Below are 18,644 nucleotides of genomic sequence, written 5' to 3' on the forward strand. Positions count from 1 at the left end.
GAGTCTTGAATTAACTCTGCAATTTTCCTCTGAGATAACTAAGCCCTTGACTCTTGTCTTGCAACCATTTGTCTTTTTATCTTGAAGTACACAAATTCTTTCTTAATTTGAAAATGATGATCGCTGTCCCCAAAGTGAATAATCATCTTTCCTACTTGTTTTAGGAAGTTCATCACCTGTGATTCAGCTGATACCTAAAACCAATCTTTTGCGATTACACATGGAAAATCACCAACAGCAAGTGAAAACTCCGGTATGAACTGTTATTTCAGAATTAGACATTGGCTTGTAGAATGAAGGATATGGTAATACCATGTGTGTGTGTGTCCCCACCCTGTGGTACGAACACATCCTCACCCTTCTCCCATGTTTCCCACACCTAGGTGTGCACAGACCCTTCTCCCCCCCCCCCCCCCCCCCCTTGGTGCGCGGATACATTCCCCACCACCATCCTGGCGTGCACACTTTTGTTCCCCCCACTATCTTGGTGCGCTCAATTTTTCCTTCCCCCATCCTGGTGTGCACTCACTTTCCCCCCCTACCACCCTACCACTTACTCACCCACTCCTCTAGAGCGCTCACAGTTTTTTCCCCTCACCACCTCCACATCCCCCACCTCCCACTATCACCCCGATGTGCACACTTCCCCCCTCCTCACCACTCCTGTGTGCCTATCTATCTCCCCCCCCCCCCTCCCGCTGCCCCCCGTCCCAACCCCCCATCACCTTATTCCTTTTCCCTCTGTACACTCATCTCGCACTTCCCCATTTCTGAGTCCCCTATTTCCCTTTTGTCTCCCCTCCTGTTCCCTCTTACCTTCTTCCTCCCTTACCTCCCTATTCCTTTACATTTCACTTCTTTCCTTATCTAACACCCATATCAACTTTTCATCGCTAGTCTTTGTCACTATTTCCACTCATCTTCCGTTTAACCCCCTCACCTATATCCACCTATCACTTGCCAGGCTTTGCCCATTCCTACCTTTCTTTTCCTGCTTTCTCCCCCTTACTCCATCAGTCTAAAGAAGGTTCTCGACCCAAAACTTGTGTTCATTTCCTTCACAGATACCTTCTCACCTGCTGAGTTCCTTCTACAGTTTTTTTCCTCAAGATTCTAGCATCTACAGTCTCTCGTATCTCCTGTTCACTCCATCTTGTGGATTCCTTGTTGGTGTGGAATATCATCTTGTTTGACCTTTTGCATTTAGAAAAGGAAATCCAGGTGGGTGGGGCTGTGAAACTGTTCTATTGTTCATTTACTGTAGATTTTTGCTCAATCTTATCACAAACCTAAAATCCATGAACAACACATCACTGGTAGTTACTAATTACTGTAACAAATCATTCATTTAAATTGTATCAATTAAGTGATATTTCTTCCCATATTTTATTTTTTTCATTTGATTTCCATTCAGACAGAACATTTCAAAGCATTTAGAATTTGGAATCTTTTCTATGCTGGAAAATGTGAAAAAATACAATTGATTCAGGTGTTGGTAACCATTCCATTTACTTATTTTCGCTAGGCTTATGATGAAGCAACACAGTTGGCACAATCACATACCGTACTAAGGTAGGATTATATATGTTATTTAGACTGTCTGATTTAGCTTTCAAAATACTCTTTGATTATACTTCAATATTGGCTGCTTTCAAAATAAATCGGCTTGAATTATTTTGGGTCTTTCATTGCAAAGTAGAGATCTACTGATATTTAATGACTAATCACACTTTGAGAGCATCAAGAACCAGAGTGCACTTTATGAGATCTTTCTTTGAGTTGCTTCTCACTTCTTTCAACCCGCACTCAAGCCGTGTGTGCCTGCTTTATTATTAGATTAATGGAGAACTGAGCAACTTCTGTAGCTCCTTACCTTGTCCATTGATCCAAGTACAGACTCTCCCTGGATTCCAAATGTCTGATTTATGCCCCCCACCCTCCCCCTGCATAAGAACGAGCTCCCATAATATAATTAAATGCAAAGATCTGATGTATATACTTGTGTTTGTTCATATGAATGGCAGTAATGTTCCTCTCTATCTCCCCCTTCAGTATTTTTCTTTTCTTGTCAGTCTTGTGTCCTTTAGATGCCATTCATTACAATACTTTGGAGGTATGGTTACCTTATCAAATGATTTTTGTGTATTTTCTCACTTGCTAGCAAAATCAGCTTATAAGCGTTGGTAAAAAAGGAATCAGTTTGTCACCCACGGGAATTCGGTATATGAAAAATTGGACAACATGTTGTACAAGTCAACATTTATGAGGCCGCATTTGAAGTATTGTGTTCAGTTTTGGTCACCCTGTCATAGGAAGGATGTCATTAAGCTGGAAAGATTGCAGATAAAATTTATGAGGCGATTGCTTAGACACAAGGGCCTGAGCTCTAGGGAGAGGTTGAGCAGGCTAGGACTTTATTCCTTCGCACGCAGGAGGCTGAGGGGTTGAGCTTATAGCAGTATATACAATCATGAGGAGACTTGATGGGGTGAATGCACAATCTTTCACCCAGGTAGGTGAATCATAAACCAGAGAGCATGGGTTTAAGGTGAGAGGGGAAAGTTTTAATATGAACCTGAAAGGCAACTCTTTTAACTTTTAGCATTTAAAAGACACTTTGACAGGTAGACAATTGACAAGAAACAATAAGTGCCGGAGTAGGCCATTGGGCACTTCGAGCCATCAACGCCATTCAATGTGATCATGGCTGATCATCCTCAATCAGTACCCCGTTTCTGCCTTCTCCCCAAATCCCCTGACTCCGCTATCTTTAAGAGCCCTATCGAGCTCTCTCTTGAAAGTACCCAGAGAACCGGCCTCCACCGCCCTCTGAGGCACAGAATTCCACAGACTCACATCTCTGTGTGAAAATGTGTTTTCTCATCTCCATTCTAAATGGCTTACCCCTTATTCTTAAACTGTGGCCCCTGAGCCTCTGGTTCTGGACTCTCCCAACATCGGGAACATGTTTCCTGCCTCTAGCGTGTCCAAACCCTTAATAATCCTATATGTGTCAATAAGAATCCTTCTCATCCTTTTAAATTCCAGAGTATACAAGCCCAGCCGCTCCATTGTCTCAGCATATCACAGTTCCACCATCCTGGGAATGAAGCTTGTGAACTTATGCTGCACTCCTGAATAGCAAGAATGTCCTTCCTCAAATTTGGAGACCAAAATTGCACACAATACTGCAGGTGTGGTCTCACTAGGGCCCTGTACAACTGCAGAAGGACCTCTTTGCTCCTATACTCAATTCCTCTTGTTATGAAGGCCAACATGCCATTCGCTTTCTTCACTGCCTGCTGTACCTGCATGCTTACTTTCATTAGGTACACAAAAATGCTGGAGAAACTCAGCGGGTGCAGTAGCATCTATGGAGCGAAGGAAATAGGCAACGTTTCGGGCCGAAACCCTTCTTCCGACTGTTGAACAAGGACCCTCAGATCCCATTGTACTTCCCCTTTTCCCAACTTGACACCATTTAGATAATAATCTTCCTTCCTGTTTTTGCTACCAAAGTGGATAACCTCACATTCACCCATACTAAACTGCATCTGCCATGCATCTGCCCACTCACCCAACCTGTCCAAGTCACCCTGCATTCTCATAGCATCCTCTTCACAGTTCACACTGCCACCCAGCTTTGTGTCATCTGCAACTTTGCTAATGTTACTTGTAACCCCTTCATCTAAATCATTAATATATATTGTAACTAGCTGCGGTCTCAACACCGAGCCTTGCAGTACCCCACTAGTCACTGCCGCCATTCTGAAAGGGACCCATGAATCCCCAATCTTTCTTTCCTGTCTGCCAACCAATTTTCTATCCATGTCAGCACTCTACCCCCAATACCATTTGCCCTAATTTTGCCCACTAATCTCTTATGTGGGACCTTGTCAAATGCTTTCTGAAAGTCCAGGTACACTACATCCACTGGTTCTCCCTTGTTGACTCGGACTGAGCCTGTTCCTGCTATCCGAATGTGCCGTTATTTCATCTTTTATGATTGACTCCAGCATCTTCCCCACCACCGTTGTCAGGCTAACTGGTCTATAATTCCCTGTTTTTTCTCTCCGACCTTTCTTAAAAAGTGGGATAACATTAGCTACCCTCCAATCCACAGGAACTGATCCTGAATCTATAGAACATTGGAAAATGATCACCAATGCGTCCACGATTTCTAGAGCCACTTCCTTAAGTTCCCTGGGTTGCAGACCATCAGACCCTGAGGATTTATCAGCCTTCAGCCCCATCTGTCTACCCAACACCATTTCCTGCCTAATGTGGATTTCCTTCAGTTCCTCCGTCACCCCAGATCCTCTGACCACTAGTACATCAGGAAGATTTTTTGTGTCCTCCTTAGTGAAGACTAATACTGACACCTCTGATTTACCCATCTCCCTCTCAAATTGTAGATTAAAACTTATATTATGGTCACTGTCACCTAATGGCTCCTTAACCTCAAGTTCCCTTATCGAATCCGGTTCATTACAAACCACTAAATCCAGAATTCTCCCAGGCTCTGTACAAGCTGCTCTAAGAATCCATCATGGAGGCACTCCACAAACTCCCTTCCTTGGGGTCCATACCAACCTGATTTCTCCAGTCTACCTGCATGTTGAAATCTCCTATAACAACCGTAGCATTACCTTTACGACATGCCAATTTTAACTCTTGATTCAACTTGCACCCTATATCCAGGCTACTGTTTGGGGGCCTGTAGATAAGTTCCATTAGGGTCTTTTTACCCTTACAATTCCTTAGTTCTATCCATACTGAATCCACATCTCCTGTTTCAATGTCATCCCTTGCATGGGACTGAATTTCATTCCTCACCAACAGAGCTACCCCACCCCCTCTGTCCACCTGTCTGTCTTTTCGATAGGACGAATACCCTGTATTCAGTTCCCAGCCCTGGCCCTCTTGCAGCCATGTCTCTGTAATTCCCACAACATCATACTTACCAATTTCTAACTGAGCCTCAAGCTCGTCCACTTTATTTCTAATACTTTGCGCATTCTTATACAACACTTTGACTTTGGTATTCACCTCCCCTCTCACGCCGGTCCCTATTCGGACTGGAATCGTCGTCTCCCCCAACAACTCCCAAGAGGGCATACCTGTTTTTAGTAGGCACATCTGCCTGGGTCTCCTGCTCTCCACGTTTACTCCCCTTTCTCTCAGTCACCCACCTTAATTCTTCCTGTATCCTTGGCGAGACAACCTCGCTGTAGGTCTTGTCCAGGAAACTCTTGTTTTCCCCGATGATCCTGAGGTCATCAAGTTGCTTCTCCAGTGCCCCAACACGGTCCTTCAGGAACTGAACCTGGACACACTTATCACAGTTGTAGCAGCCAGAGGCACCATCAGTGTCCCTGGCCTTCCACATCCTGCAAACCTCGCACGGAATCTTCTTACCCGTCATGTGTTCACCTTGTCTCGTGCTCTCTAACTTTTGGCGTAGTCTCCTCTCCTCAGCCTCCTCGCCGAAGACTCGAGCCAATGACTCGCACTTTTCTCACAAGGCACTTCCCTCACAAGGCCGCTCCCCGATGGTACATGGATAGGAATAGTTTGGTCGTATGTAGGCCAAGCATGGACTAAAGGGACTAGCTTTGACAGGGCAACATGGTCGGCATGGACGAGTTGGGCTGAAGGGCCTGTTTCCATGCTATATGTCTCTTGACTAAGCAGAAATTAATTAAAGTTCCGTCTATAATGTTTGGATCGGTAGCTCGTTGGAAATCTGAAACATTAATATATTTCTGATAAATACAATATTGCTTTTTGGATCAGTAAATACAATTGTATTTTTTTTTAGATTTGGTGTGACATGTGTGACTGGTGTATCTAGCAGTGATAGAAATAGTTCCCATGTGCCTCGTATTGATATTGAACGTAATTACTGTCAAGGTATGTAATAGAATTAATTTTACAAACTTGTATCTTTATATGCTAGCCATTTTATTAAGTTCATTCATTCATTCACTGCATTGGTTATGATGGCAAAGAGAATCAAATGAATAAACAGTTGAAAATAGTTCACCCAAGGAAAATATTAAGCCTCGGGTTTAATTGTTTTTTTGTCATTATTTCTAGTTTATTATTATTATTATATGTATCAAGGTACAGTGAAAAGCTTTTCTTTGTGTGCTATCCAGTCAAATAAGAACCTATGCATGAATACAATCAAGCCGTCTAGAGTGCACAGATAAAAGGTACAACATTTAGTGCAAAAATATATAATTGAAAGTCAGTGAATTACAATTCAAGGCAGTTTAAAGGTCGCCAATGAGGCAGATAGGAGGTCAGGACTGCACTGATGCGAGGACTGTTCTGTTGCCTGATAACAGCTGGGTAGAAACTGTCCCTGAATCTGGAAGAATCCGTTTTCAAATGTTTGTCCCTCTTCCCTGATGGGAGAGGGCAGAAGAGAGATGACTAGGGTGAGACTGGTCCTTAGTTACGCTTGTGGTGGCCATTTGGCCTGTTTTGCATGTCATTGAGGATGGCATGTGCCTTTAAATTTTAGACGGTCCGGTATATTGTGGGTGGGATTTATGACGTGTTTTTGGGCGTCTTTGGAGCTTAGATGCTTACGCAGAAGTTTAGTTTTTAGATTAATTCGGAGAGCCGATGGGGAAGCTTAACCCTTCGACCATGCGGGCCATGCGGATCTTGCCAGTGTTACGGAGACACGAGGAGTTTTCTAATGTCTAAAATAATAAGCTGGAGTTTGAAGAAGATTGTAGTAACGAGTCGAAGAAACCTGGATGTATCTTACTGTTTTCTATCAACAAAGCATTTATTCATCAAAAGATTGTGTTTTGAAGTCATATCTGAGAAGAAGATCTGAAGTCTGTGAGTGAGCTTGCATGCGTATAGAAGATACCCCCTTCAACCATTCTCATCCAAATAGCGGCTAGGGTGCTAATTACCTGAAAGATATGATAATCTGCCACTACAACGCTGAAGGTTTTGTTGAGGCAGCGTGAAGTGCAGATGGAGTCATTGGAAGGATGCTCATTTCTGTGATGGTTGGGGCTATGTCCAAACTCTTTGCAATTTCTTGCAGTATTGGATGGAGCTATTCGCAAACCAGGTGGTGATGCATCACAATAAGATGCTTTCTATGGTGCAGTCTTCAATGTAAACTGGAATGTGTGTACTGGTTTGCTTCCTGAAGTCAATTGCAATCTCCTTTGTCTTGTTGACATTGAGGGAGAGATTGTTTTCTTGGCTCCATCACTTACTTTTGTAATTTAGTTTAAAGTTTCCTACTTGTTTTTGTTGCAAACAACTGCCATAATTGTTACTGGTTCTGATCAAACGGTGACACTGTGGAAATTACTTGTGAATCTTTATTGTAATGTGCATTTGTATAATGTAGTTAAGCATCCCAACCCACTGTATTTTGTATGTATTGTACTTTGGTGACCATTAATATTGTTATAGGTATTTTACCAGTTATTTCAAAATAAGAAACATTTATAGGCATGGACCAAGATACCAAAACTTAGGTTTTTAACAAGAAAGTTCATGTGTGATACAAATATTCCAATTAAAAAAAACTGCATAGCACCATACATTTATTTTGGGTTAAATAAACACTGCGGATTGTTATGTCAGTAAAAACAAATTAGAAACAAACTTTTTTGTGATTTCAAGAACTTGCACCATCTAGTGCAATTGGCAAGCCTTGCCCTCAATGAATACAATACATACAACATACAGTGGGTTGGAATGTTTAACTATGAGGCCTTGACCATCAGCATTAAAACAGAGACTATGGGGATGAACAATTGTCCCTGGCATATTCCTCATTGTCAGATCCCGTGGTAGAACTCTTCAAATAATGTTAGTTAAGGCAGTTGCTTAGCAGTTGAAGCCTAAGTGTTCATAATTGCAGTATGTTCAGTAATACGTTGATACCTGCATGGTGTATCACACTATAATTTACAGTACTATGTACTGCATATTATAATATATCTAAAATTATGCGGTGTGCTGCATAAAAATATTGTGCTGCAAGATAATTTATAGCTAAAGTTCTTTAAGTAGTCATAATTAAGACCTGTAAACCACTCCCTCAGATAATTTTCTCATTGTAAATAGCAAATATAAAAATTGCAATTGTTCATTTTACTTCATCAATTGGGTGATGCTAATTTTTGTAATGTTCAGCAATAGTTGCCTTTGGGTCCTCATTTTGAAGCATTTCTGCTTTCTGCTTAATAAACATATAAGATTATTAAGGGTTTGGACACGCTGGAGGCAGGAGACATGTTCCCGATGTGGGGGGAGTCCAGAACCAGGGGCCACAGTTTAAGAATAAGGGGATAAGCCATTTAGAACGAAGATGAGGAAACACTTTTTCACAGAGAGTTGTGAGTGTGGAATTCTCTGCCTCAGAGAGCGGTGGTGGAGGCCGGTTCTCTGGATACTTTCAAGAGAGAGCTAGATAAGGCTCTTAAAGATAGAGTCGGGAAAAGGGGAGAAGGCAGGAACGGGGTACTGATTGTGGATGATCAACCATGATCACATTGAATGGCGGTGCTGGCTCAAAGGGGCAAATGGCCTACTCCTGCACCTATTGTCTATTGTCTATTGCTTGAAAAAGTCATTAGGAGTTTATTTGTGTGCGGTAAAACTGAATGTATAATATAGAATGAAATATTTGGCTCACCAGTCCATATTCAATTTACTGCTCAAGCTTCTTTCCATGATTCCTCATATGATTTTATAAGCACATTTGTATTTCTCTCTCCCTCTCAAAGGAAGACTTTTTACTCTACCACGACTTTTCATAATTGGAAACTTAAAAAATGTTTTTGTTCAAATTTCTCTGTCCAAGGAAGAGAGACGCAGCATGTTCATTCTGTCCAGCATAATAGATTTCTGGTATTGCCTCTGTCTATAGTTTTTATACTATTTATGTCCTTCCATCCCTTTCAAAAAAAAATGGCAATAAATTGGTGTAAAAAAATTCTGTGTATTTTGGTCTACCTGGTTTCAGTCCAAGTTTTTCATAACTTCTCAACCTTTCTAGAAGTGATGCTTGGTGCCTTTTGAAATAAAAACAGGCTTGTGTCTTCCATTGGCCTTGACAATCTTTTTTGGACACCGTGAATCTAATTTTTTCTCACTCCATTTAAATTCTTATTTTTCAAAGAATAGGCGATACCTGTATCTCAACAAGTGGTAGCTGTGTAGAACTTGCTGCCTGAAAGGCAGACACCTTTGCTGAATTTCAAGTTCCTGAATCATAATCTCTGAGGACAAAAGCCAGAAAGAGGGGTCAAATTAAAGTCCAAAATAAAAATAGAAAACGTCGTCATTCAGATTGTGAATTGGAGTTCATTTTCCAGGTCAATGATTCCTCATTGAGGTGCATATTTCCAACAATTTGCAGTTTTCAGAATTTTAGTATCTGCAGTTTTTTATTATCAACATTACACCCATTTTTTCCAGCACTGATGTGCTGGGCTGGAAGTTCATTTGTTAATAAGGCACTGATTCTGCATGTTTTAATAATATTGCAACCTTTTGAAGTCTTCAGCAATAGCGATATACCCATTGCATTGATAACTGGAACTTTTCTAAATTCTTTTTGATTTCATTTTCAATTAATATATATATGAACAACAGAGATCATGTTCTGTGCAGAAAGGAACTGGAGCTGCTGGTTTAAACTGAAGATAGACACAAAAAGGTGTAGTAACTCAGCGGAACAGGCAGCATCTCTGGAGAGAATGAATGGGTGACGTTCAGGTTGAGACCCTACTTCAGACTGAAAGTCATGGGAAAGGGAAACAAGAGTTATAGATGATGATGTAGAGAGAGATATAGAACAATGAATGAAAAATATACAAAAAAGTAATGATGATAAATGAAACAGGCTATTGTTAGCTGTTGGGTGAAAACGAGAAGTTGGTGCGACTTGGGTGGGGGAGGGATGGAGAGAGAGGAAATGCCGGGCTTACGTGAAGCTCGGGAAATCATTATTCATACCACTGGGCTGTATGCTGCCCAAGCAAAATATGAGATGGTGTTTCTCCAATTTGTGTTTAGTCTCACTCTGACAATGGAGGAGACCTAGGACAGAAAGATCAGTATGAGAATGGGAAGGATAATTAAAGTGTTTAGCAACCAGGAGATCAGGTAGGTCCAGGCAGACTGAGCGAAGGTGTTGCTAAACGATCGCCTAGTCTACGTTTGGTCTTACCGATGAATAAGAGTCAACATCTTGAACAATGGATACATAGATGAGGTTGGAGGAGGTGCAAGTGGACCTCTGCCTTACCTGAAAGACTGTCAGGGTACCTGGACAGAGTTGAGGGAGGAGGTATAGGGACAGGTGCTGCATCTCCTGCAATTGCAGGGGAAGGTACCTGGGGAGGAGGTGGTTTGGGTGGGAAGGGATGAGTTAACCAGAGAGTTGCGAAGGGAACGGTCTCCATGGAAGGTGGAAAGGGGTGGAGATGGGAAGATGTGACTAGTGATGGGATCCCGTTGGAGGTGGCAGAAATGTCGGGAGGATTATGTGTTGTGTGCGACAGCTGATGGGGTGGAAGGTAAGGACTATGGGGACTCTGTCTGTGTTGCGATTTAGTCTGTCCTATCCCTTAAGAATTGTATATGTTTCTATGAGATATCCTCTCATCCTTTAAATTCCAGTGAATATAAGCCCAATCAATCTATTCATTCATCATATGTCAGTCCCACCATCCCGGGAATTAACCTGGTGAACCTATGCTGCACTCCCTCAATAGCAAGAATGTCCTTCCTTAAATTAGGAGCGAAAAGTGCACACAATATTGCAGGTGTGGTCTCACCAGAGCCAAATATCATTTGTCTGATATTTCTATGCTTGATCTTGTTGATAATGGAGTATTGTTGGTAATTTGGATATATTGTACGTTACATTACCCATTCTATGCTATTTCTTCAAAGCATACAGTGAGGCTGGTCAAACAACTTTTCCTTATGAAGTCTATGTCGGCTGTTCATTAAAATATTTTGTTTTCTGGATGTTTTCCACTGTTTCCTTTGCAGAAGCCAATCTGCACATTATGGATAGCGATGAGAGCATATTTCATTGCTGTAAGATTGCAGTGCCATTTGAATATTGCCTATGTAATTTGTGATGTCATTCAAAACCGTGAATGTAATATCAATGAAATAACTAAATATTTGTGCAAAGAGTAAATTTATACTCATCCAAATGACGTGTTGTGTGAAAAGAAAATCATTTTTGTTAAATGTGGTGAACCATGATGGCAGGAAGAATAACTAATATAATAAGCAACTGTTTATACTAAAGATGGACACAAAATGCTGGAGTAACTCAGCAGGTCCGGCAGCACCTTTGAAGAAGGGTCCTGACACAAAACGTCACCTATCCATTTTCTCCAGAGATGCTGGCTGAATCACTAAGTTACTCTAGTATTTTGTGTTTATTGCAGGAATAAATAGCTTCATTTATAATTTAATTTTGACTATCTTTTTTGTTGTGTTTATCCTTTAAAATGTTCAAAGATATGCTGATTGTTGTTATTAATGTGACATTGATTCATGTATGTGAGATTTTCAGAATAAAGTGATTATCTTGGTAATTTATTTCACTAAATTCTTCTGAACATCTCTTCACCTGTTTAGCTCCAATCACTATGCTACAGTCTTAAAGCCAAAAGCACTTTGATATGATCGTAACATTTTGTGGCTTTCTATTAACAAATCGTTTTTTTCAGCCAGTGGAAGAAGAACTGCGCCTATTTCCTTAAATAAATTTATCGGTGGTTATTTTTATGCATGAAACAGACAATATGAACCATTACATGATCACTATAACTACTGTACAATTTGGGCAAAAAGTCCATAAAATTTCAATTTGCACCAGAAGGAACAACTACTGACTTGAAGCACAGCAAAGGAAATCTGATGTATTTACATTTCTTCTTGCTTTTGAGGAAAATGCGAGGATAGATTTGACTGAGAACACCCGATTATGAACATTTCATAGCCTTTTCTCCCTCTTATAATTGCATATTTTTGTTTTAAGTTCAAAACTGGAAACAATTCTATCCTTTTCACAAAATAGCTATAAAATCAGTCTCAAGGTGCATAAAAATGTGATATGTAACATAGATGGGCTGCTTATTAGAATTGATTAATTGCCTGGTGCTATTAACAAATAGTTTGTGTCCATTGTTCAAGTCTCTCAAACACCTGTGGGTAGTACCAGGTGGTCATATCTGCCCTCGGTTTAAAATTAAAATGGAGCAGCCCCTTGTTTTTTGGTTTAATGTAAATTTGTTTACTGCTTTCCCATATGCCTCTTTTCTCACCCCCCCCCCCCCCCACTCCCAAGCGCTGTTAACAATATTCCAGCAGTAATAAGTTTATAATTTTGATAATTCATCTTATTGTACAGAAGATTTAGAAGATACAGATGAAACCATGTTGGATAATGACGTGAGCAATGATCAACCAGTCCACAATAATGAACAGGTAAATTATATCTGGTCAGCAGTGATGTAAAATATTTAAATTTACAATGTGATTAGTGTATTATCAATTCCTTATGACGGAGAATTTTTGGTAAATCCTGGAGTTCACTGCATAACTCCCAAATTTAATATCTGATTTGTTTATTGTTGCTAGTCTTCTTCCGGAATACAATTGGAAACATAGAAAGTAGGAGTAGGCCATTCGGCCCTTTGAGCCAGCACCCGCCATTCAATATGATCATTGCTGATCATCCAAAATCAGTACCCCGTTCTGGCTTTTCCCCCATATCCCTTGGTTCCCTTAGCCCTAAGACTTAAATCTAATTTTCTCTAATAGAAAAAAAAATGCATGTGGTTAAAGCGCACACTGTCAGATTTTAATAAAGGGTGTTTTTATTAATTTTGCTTTCACCAAGTAGAAATTACAGTAGTATTTATACATAGTCCCCCCCATTTCAGGGCACCATAATGTTTGGGACACAGCAAAGTCATGTAAATGAAAGTAGTTATGTTTAGTATTTTGTTGCATATCCTTTGCATGCAATGGCTGCTTGAAGTCTGCGATTCATGGACATCACCAGTTCCTGGGTGTCTTCTCTGGTGATGTTCTGCCAGGCATGTATTGCAGCCATCTTTAGCTTATGCTTGTTTTGGGGGCTAGTCCCCTTCAGTTTTCTCTTCAGCATATAAAAGGCATGCTCAATTGGATTCAGATTGGGTGATTGACTTGGCCACTCAAGAATTTACAATTTTTAGCTTTAAAAAACTCCTTTGTTGCTTTAGCAGTATGTTTGGGATCATTGTTTTGCTGTAGAATGAACTGCCAGCCAATGAGTTTTGAGGGATTTGTTTGAACCTGAGCAGATAGGATATGTCTATACACTTCAGAATTCATTATGATACTACCATCAGCAGTTAGAAACATAGAAACATAGAAATTAGGTGCAGGAGTAGGCCATTCGGCCCTTCGAGCCTGCACCGCCATTCAATATGATCATGGCTGATCATCCAACTCAGTATCCCGTACCTGCCTTCTCTCCATACCCTCTGATCGCCTTAGCCACAAGGGCCACATCTAACTCCCTCTTAAATATAGCCAATGAACTGGCCTCGACTACCCTCTGTGGCAGGGAGTTCCAGAGATTCACCACTCTGTGTGAAAAAAGTTCTTCTCATCTCGGTTTTAAAGGATTTCCCCCTTATCCTTAAGCTGTGACCCCTTGTCCTGGACTTCCCCAACATCGGGAGCAATCTTCCTGCATCTAGCCTGTCCAACCCCTTAAGAATTTTGTACGTTTCTATAAGATCCCCTCTCAATCTCCTAAATTCTAGAGAGTATAAACCAAGTCTATCCAGTCTTTCTTCATAAGACAGTCCTGACATCCCAGGAATCAGTCTGGTGAACCTTCTCTGCACTCCCTCTATGGCAATAATGTCCTTCCTCAGATTTGGAGACCAAAACTGTACGCAATACTCCAGGTGTGGTCTCACCAAGACCCTGTACAACTGCAGTAGAACCTCCCTGCTCCTATACTCAAATCCTTTTGCTATGAAAGCTAACATACCATTCGCTTTCTTCACTGCCTGCTGCACCTGTATGCCCACTTTCAATGACTGGTGTACCATGACACCCAGGTCTCGCTGCATCTCCCCTTTTCCTAGTCGGCCACCATTTAGATAATAGTCTGCTTTCCTGTTTTTGCCACCAAAATGGATAACCTCACATTTATCCACATTATACTGCATCTGCCAAACATTTGCCCACTCACCCAGCCTATTCAAGTCACCTTGCAGTCTCCTAGCATCCTCCTCACAGCTAACACTGCCCCCCAGCTTCGTGTCATCCGCAAACTTGGAGATATTGTTTCAATTCCCTCATCCAGATCATTAATATATATTGTAAATAGCTGGGGTCCCAGCACTGAGCCTTGCGGTACCCCACTAGTCATTGCCTGCCATTGTGAAAAGGACCCGTTTACTCCTACTCTTTGCTTCCTGTTTGCCAGCCAGTTCTCTATCCACATCAATACTGAACCCCCAATGCCGTGTGCTTTAAGTTTGTAAACTAATCTCTTATGTGGGACCTTGTCGAAAGCCTTCTGGAAGTCCAGATACACCACATCCACTGGTTCTCCCCTATCCACGCTACTAGTTACATCCTCGAAAAATTCTATAAGATTCGTCAGACATGATTTACCTTTTGTAAATCCATGCTGACTTTGTCCAATGATTTCACCACTTTCCAAATGTGCTGCTATCCCATCTTTAATAACTGACTCTAGCAGTTTCCCCACTACCGATGTTAGACTAACTGGTCTGTAATTCCCCGTTTTCTCTCTCCCTCCCTTCTTAAAAAGTGGGGTTACGTTTGCTACCCGCCAATCCTCAGGAACTACTCCAGAATCTAAAGAGTTTTGAAAGATTATTACTAATGCATCCACTATTTCTGGAGCTACTTCCAGAAATAGTGTAACCTCAATAGTTGTAACCTCAATGAAGATAAGTGAGCCAGTACCTTCAGCAGCCATACATGCCCAGGCCATAACACCCCCACCACCGTGCTTCACAGATGTGGTGGTATGCTTTGGATCTTGGGCAGTTCCTTCTCTCATCCATACTTTGCTCCTGCCATCACTCTAATATGGACAATAAACAATAGGTGCAGGAGTAGGCCATTTGGCCCTTCGAGCCAGCACCGCCATTCAATGTGATCATGGCTGATCATCCCCATTCTGTACCCCGTTCCTGCCTTCTTCCCATATCCCCTGACTCTGCTATTTTTAAGAGCCCTATCTAGCTCTCTCTTGAAAGCATCCAGAGAACCTGCCTCCACAATATATGTTAATCTTTGTCTCATCTGTCCACAACATCTTTTTCCAGAACTGTGGTTGCTCTTTTAAGTACTTATTGGCAAACTAACCTGGCCATCCTATTTTTGTGGCTAACCAGTGGTTTGCATCTTGCAGTGTAGTCTCTGTATTTCTGTTCATGAATTCTTCTGCGGACAATCCACTCCTGAAGAGTGTTTCTGATCTGTCGGACAGGTGTTTGGGGATTTCTCTTTATTATAGAGAGAATTCTTCTGTCATCAGCTGTGGGGGTCTTCCTTGGCCTGCCAGTCCCTTTGCGATTAGTAAGCTCACCGGTAGTCTCTTTCTTAATGATATTCCAAACAGTTGGTTTTGGTAAGCCTGAGGTTTGGCTGATGTCTGTAACAGTTTTATTCTTGTTTCTCAGTCTCTTAATGGCTTCTTTGACTTTCGCTGCATTCCCTCAATAGCAAGAATGTCCTTCCTCAAATCACAATAAGGTGTGGTCTCACTTGGGCCCTGTACAACTGCAGAAGGACCTCTTTGCTCCTATACTCAACCCCTCTTGTTATGAAGGCCAACATGCCATTCGCTTTCTTCACTGCCTACTGTACCTGCATGTTTACTTTAATTGACTGATGAACAAGGACCCTCAGATCCCGTTGTACTTCCCCTTTTCCCAACGTGACACCATTTAGATAATAATCTGCCTTCCTGTTTGTGCTACCAAAGTGGATAACCTCACATTTATCCCCATTAAACTGTATCTGTCATGCATCTATCCACTCACCCAACCTGTCCATGTCATCCTGCATTCTCATAGCATCCTCCTCACAGTTCACACTGCACCCAGCTTTGCGTCATCTGCAAATTTGTGCAGATGACACAATTTGTGATTATCACAGGCTTTTTGTGGGCTCACCTACTTCAGTCCATTATGTCACAAGGCTCTTGGTGGAAACAAAGCATGTAAATTTCGTTCCGAAACGTTGCCTATTTCCTTCGCTCCATAGATGCTGCCTCACCCGCTGAGTTTCTCCAGCATTTTTCTCTACCTTCATGTAAATTTAGCAATGCTGGTTTACCAACAGAGAGCTGCAGGTGAACGGAATGAGGGTTGGAGAACAACTATTGTTCTTTAACGCTCTTGCATTCATTTTGAATGAGCCCTATTGATAACATTGGAATTGTCCAAGATGGCAAATGATGGAAAAACAAAGTCGTTCAGGCAGAGTCTGTGGGGAGAATGGATAAGTGATGTTTTGGGCCAGGAAACATGTTCCCGATGTTGGGGGAGTCCAGAACCAGGGGCCACAGTTTAAGAATAATGAGCAAACCATTTGGAACGGAGACGAGGAAATACTTTTTCTCACAGAGAGTGGTGAGTCTGTGGAATTATCTGCCTCAGAGGGCGGTGGGGGCAGGTTCTCTGGTTGCTTTCAAGAGAGAACTAGATAGGGCTCTTAAAAATAGCGGAGTCAGGGGATATGGGGAGAACATCGGGCCTCCGTAGAGGCAATTGCGGTGGCCTCAATAGGCCTGACTTTGGGGTGAACTTGGGGTTGGGGACTGGACATTGTGCCTTCCCTCACAGTTGTATCCATTGTGGGGGGATGATTTTTTGTCTGTAAGGTCATCCTGTTAGTCTTTGTCCAAGATGGCTGCCGTGAAGGGAGAGTGGACGCTGGCGCGCTTTAGCTGCCGCTGCTCTCTCTTCACATTGTGTTTTTGATTTTTTGTTTTCGGACTGAATTCTGTTTTTAATTTGTGTTTCTGTGATGTCTTTATTATTTATTTTATTCTGATTATATGTTTTTATTCCTGTTAATCGCTGTAAGGTGTCCTTGAGATGTCTGAAAGGCGCCCAAAAATAAAATTATTATTATTACTATTATTAAGGCAGGAACAGGATACTGATTGGGGATGATCAGCCATGATTACATTGAATGGCGGTGCTGGCTCGAAGGTCCAAATGGCCTGTTCCTGCACCTATTGTCTATTGACTCTTTATCAGACTGATTGTACTGGGAGAGGGGTGGGTGGGGAGGGAGAAAGCTGGAAAAGGGAGGTTGGGGTGGGATAGACTTCAGAAGTGTGCTTCAGGAGTCATTAGCTTGGTCGGTGATAGTGCAACCACGCCGCTCTTTGTGATGGACATTGAGATCCCCTGTGCAAAGAATTGCTGATTTCAATGCGTCCACATATTGTTATACATGATTCAACAGTTCAGGTAGAGTAACAGGTGGTACACATGACGTTTTGCTGCCATGTTTGATCTTATGTCATGGGAGCTTATGGGGTTTGGAGACAATGTTGAGGATTCCAAATGCTACTTCCATGCATATTCTACTGTTCTGCCCTTTCTGGAGGGTCTGGTTTTCCGATGGGCCTGATGTGTACAAAATCATGAGAGGAATAGATCGGGTAGATGAACAGAGTCTCTTGACCAGAGTAGGGGAATCGAGGACCAAAGGGCATAGGTTCAGGGTGAAGGGGAAAAGATTTAGTAGGAATCTGAGGGTGAACTTTTTTCACACAGTGGATGTTAGGTGTATGGAACAAGCTGCCAGAGGAGGTAGTTGAGGCTGGGATTATCCCATTGTTTAAGAAGCAGTTGGACAGGTACACGGATACGACAGGTTTGGAAGGATATGGACCAGGCACAGGCACGTGGGACTAGTGTAGCTGGGACATGTTGGCCGATGTAGGCAAGTTGGGCCGAAGGGCCTGTTTCCACACCGTATCACTCTATGACTAAGTAACTTTGCCATGTTCAAATTTGGTGCATGAGCCATCTCGTTTTATTTCTTGTAATAACATAGAGGCTCACCAGCTGATTTTCAAAGGAGGTTAATAGTAACCTCTATTGCTGTGGGTCTGAAATCTGATAAAGCTCAGACCAAGTAAGAATAACACATTTACTCCAATGAAGCACAGTGGCACAGCTGGTGGAGCTGCTGCCTCACGTTGCCAAAATGTGGATCTGTCCCTGACCTTGGATGCTGTCTGTGTAAAGTTTGCACTTTCTCCATTTGAACATGTGGGTTTTCTCCAGGTGCTCCAGTTTCTTCCCACATCTCAAAGACATGCAGGTTTGTAGGTGAATTGGCCTCTGTGAATGCCCACAGTATGTAGGGAGTGGGGGCGAAAGTGCATGGACATGGTTGTCGTGGGGTCTTTGGGCCAAGGGGCCTGTTTCCATGCTGTATCTTTCAATTCAATTCAATGAAGTTCATTAGTGAATGTTTACTCTTCTGAATTGAGTTTTGCATATTTATCACCCAATTCGTGCTTACTTACACTAATTACTAGTGCAGCTATCTCT

The 18,644-nt window shown here is 41.9% G+C and overlaps 1 protein-coding gene across 1 annotated transcript in view; it reads left to right on the forward strand.

Annotated features, from left to right (window-relative positions):
* LOC116971596 (ankyrin repeat domain-containing protein 31-like) overlaps window positions 1-18,644 on the forward strand; it is a 45,944-nt gene that overhangs the window by 11,742 nt on the left and 15,558 nt on the right. Inside the window, exons 3-6 of the mRNA XM_033018831.1 lie at window positions 165-253; window positions 1,526-1,572; window positions 5,822-5,913; window positions 12,434-12,510. Of these exons, the coding sequence (XP_032874722.1) occupies window positions 165-253; window positions 1,526-1,572; window positions 5,822-5,913; window positions 12,434-12,510 (305 nt within the window). The remainder of the gene's footprint in view (window positions 1-164; window positions 254-1,525; window positions 1,573-5,821; window positions 5,914-12,433; window positions 12,511-18,644) is intronic.

This window comes from Amblyraja radiata, chromosome 3 (assembly GCF_010909765.2).
Source record: "Amblyraja radiata isolate CabotCenter1 chromosome 3, sAmbRad1.1.pri, whole genome shotgun sequence".
NCBI classification, from domain to species: Eukaryota; Metazoa; Chordata; class Chondrichthyes; order Rajiformes; family Rajidae; genus Amblyraja; species Amblyraja radiata.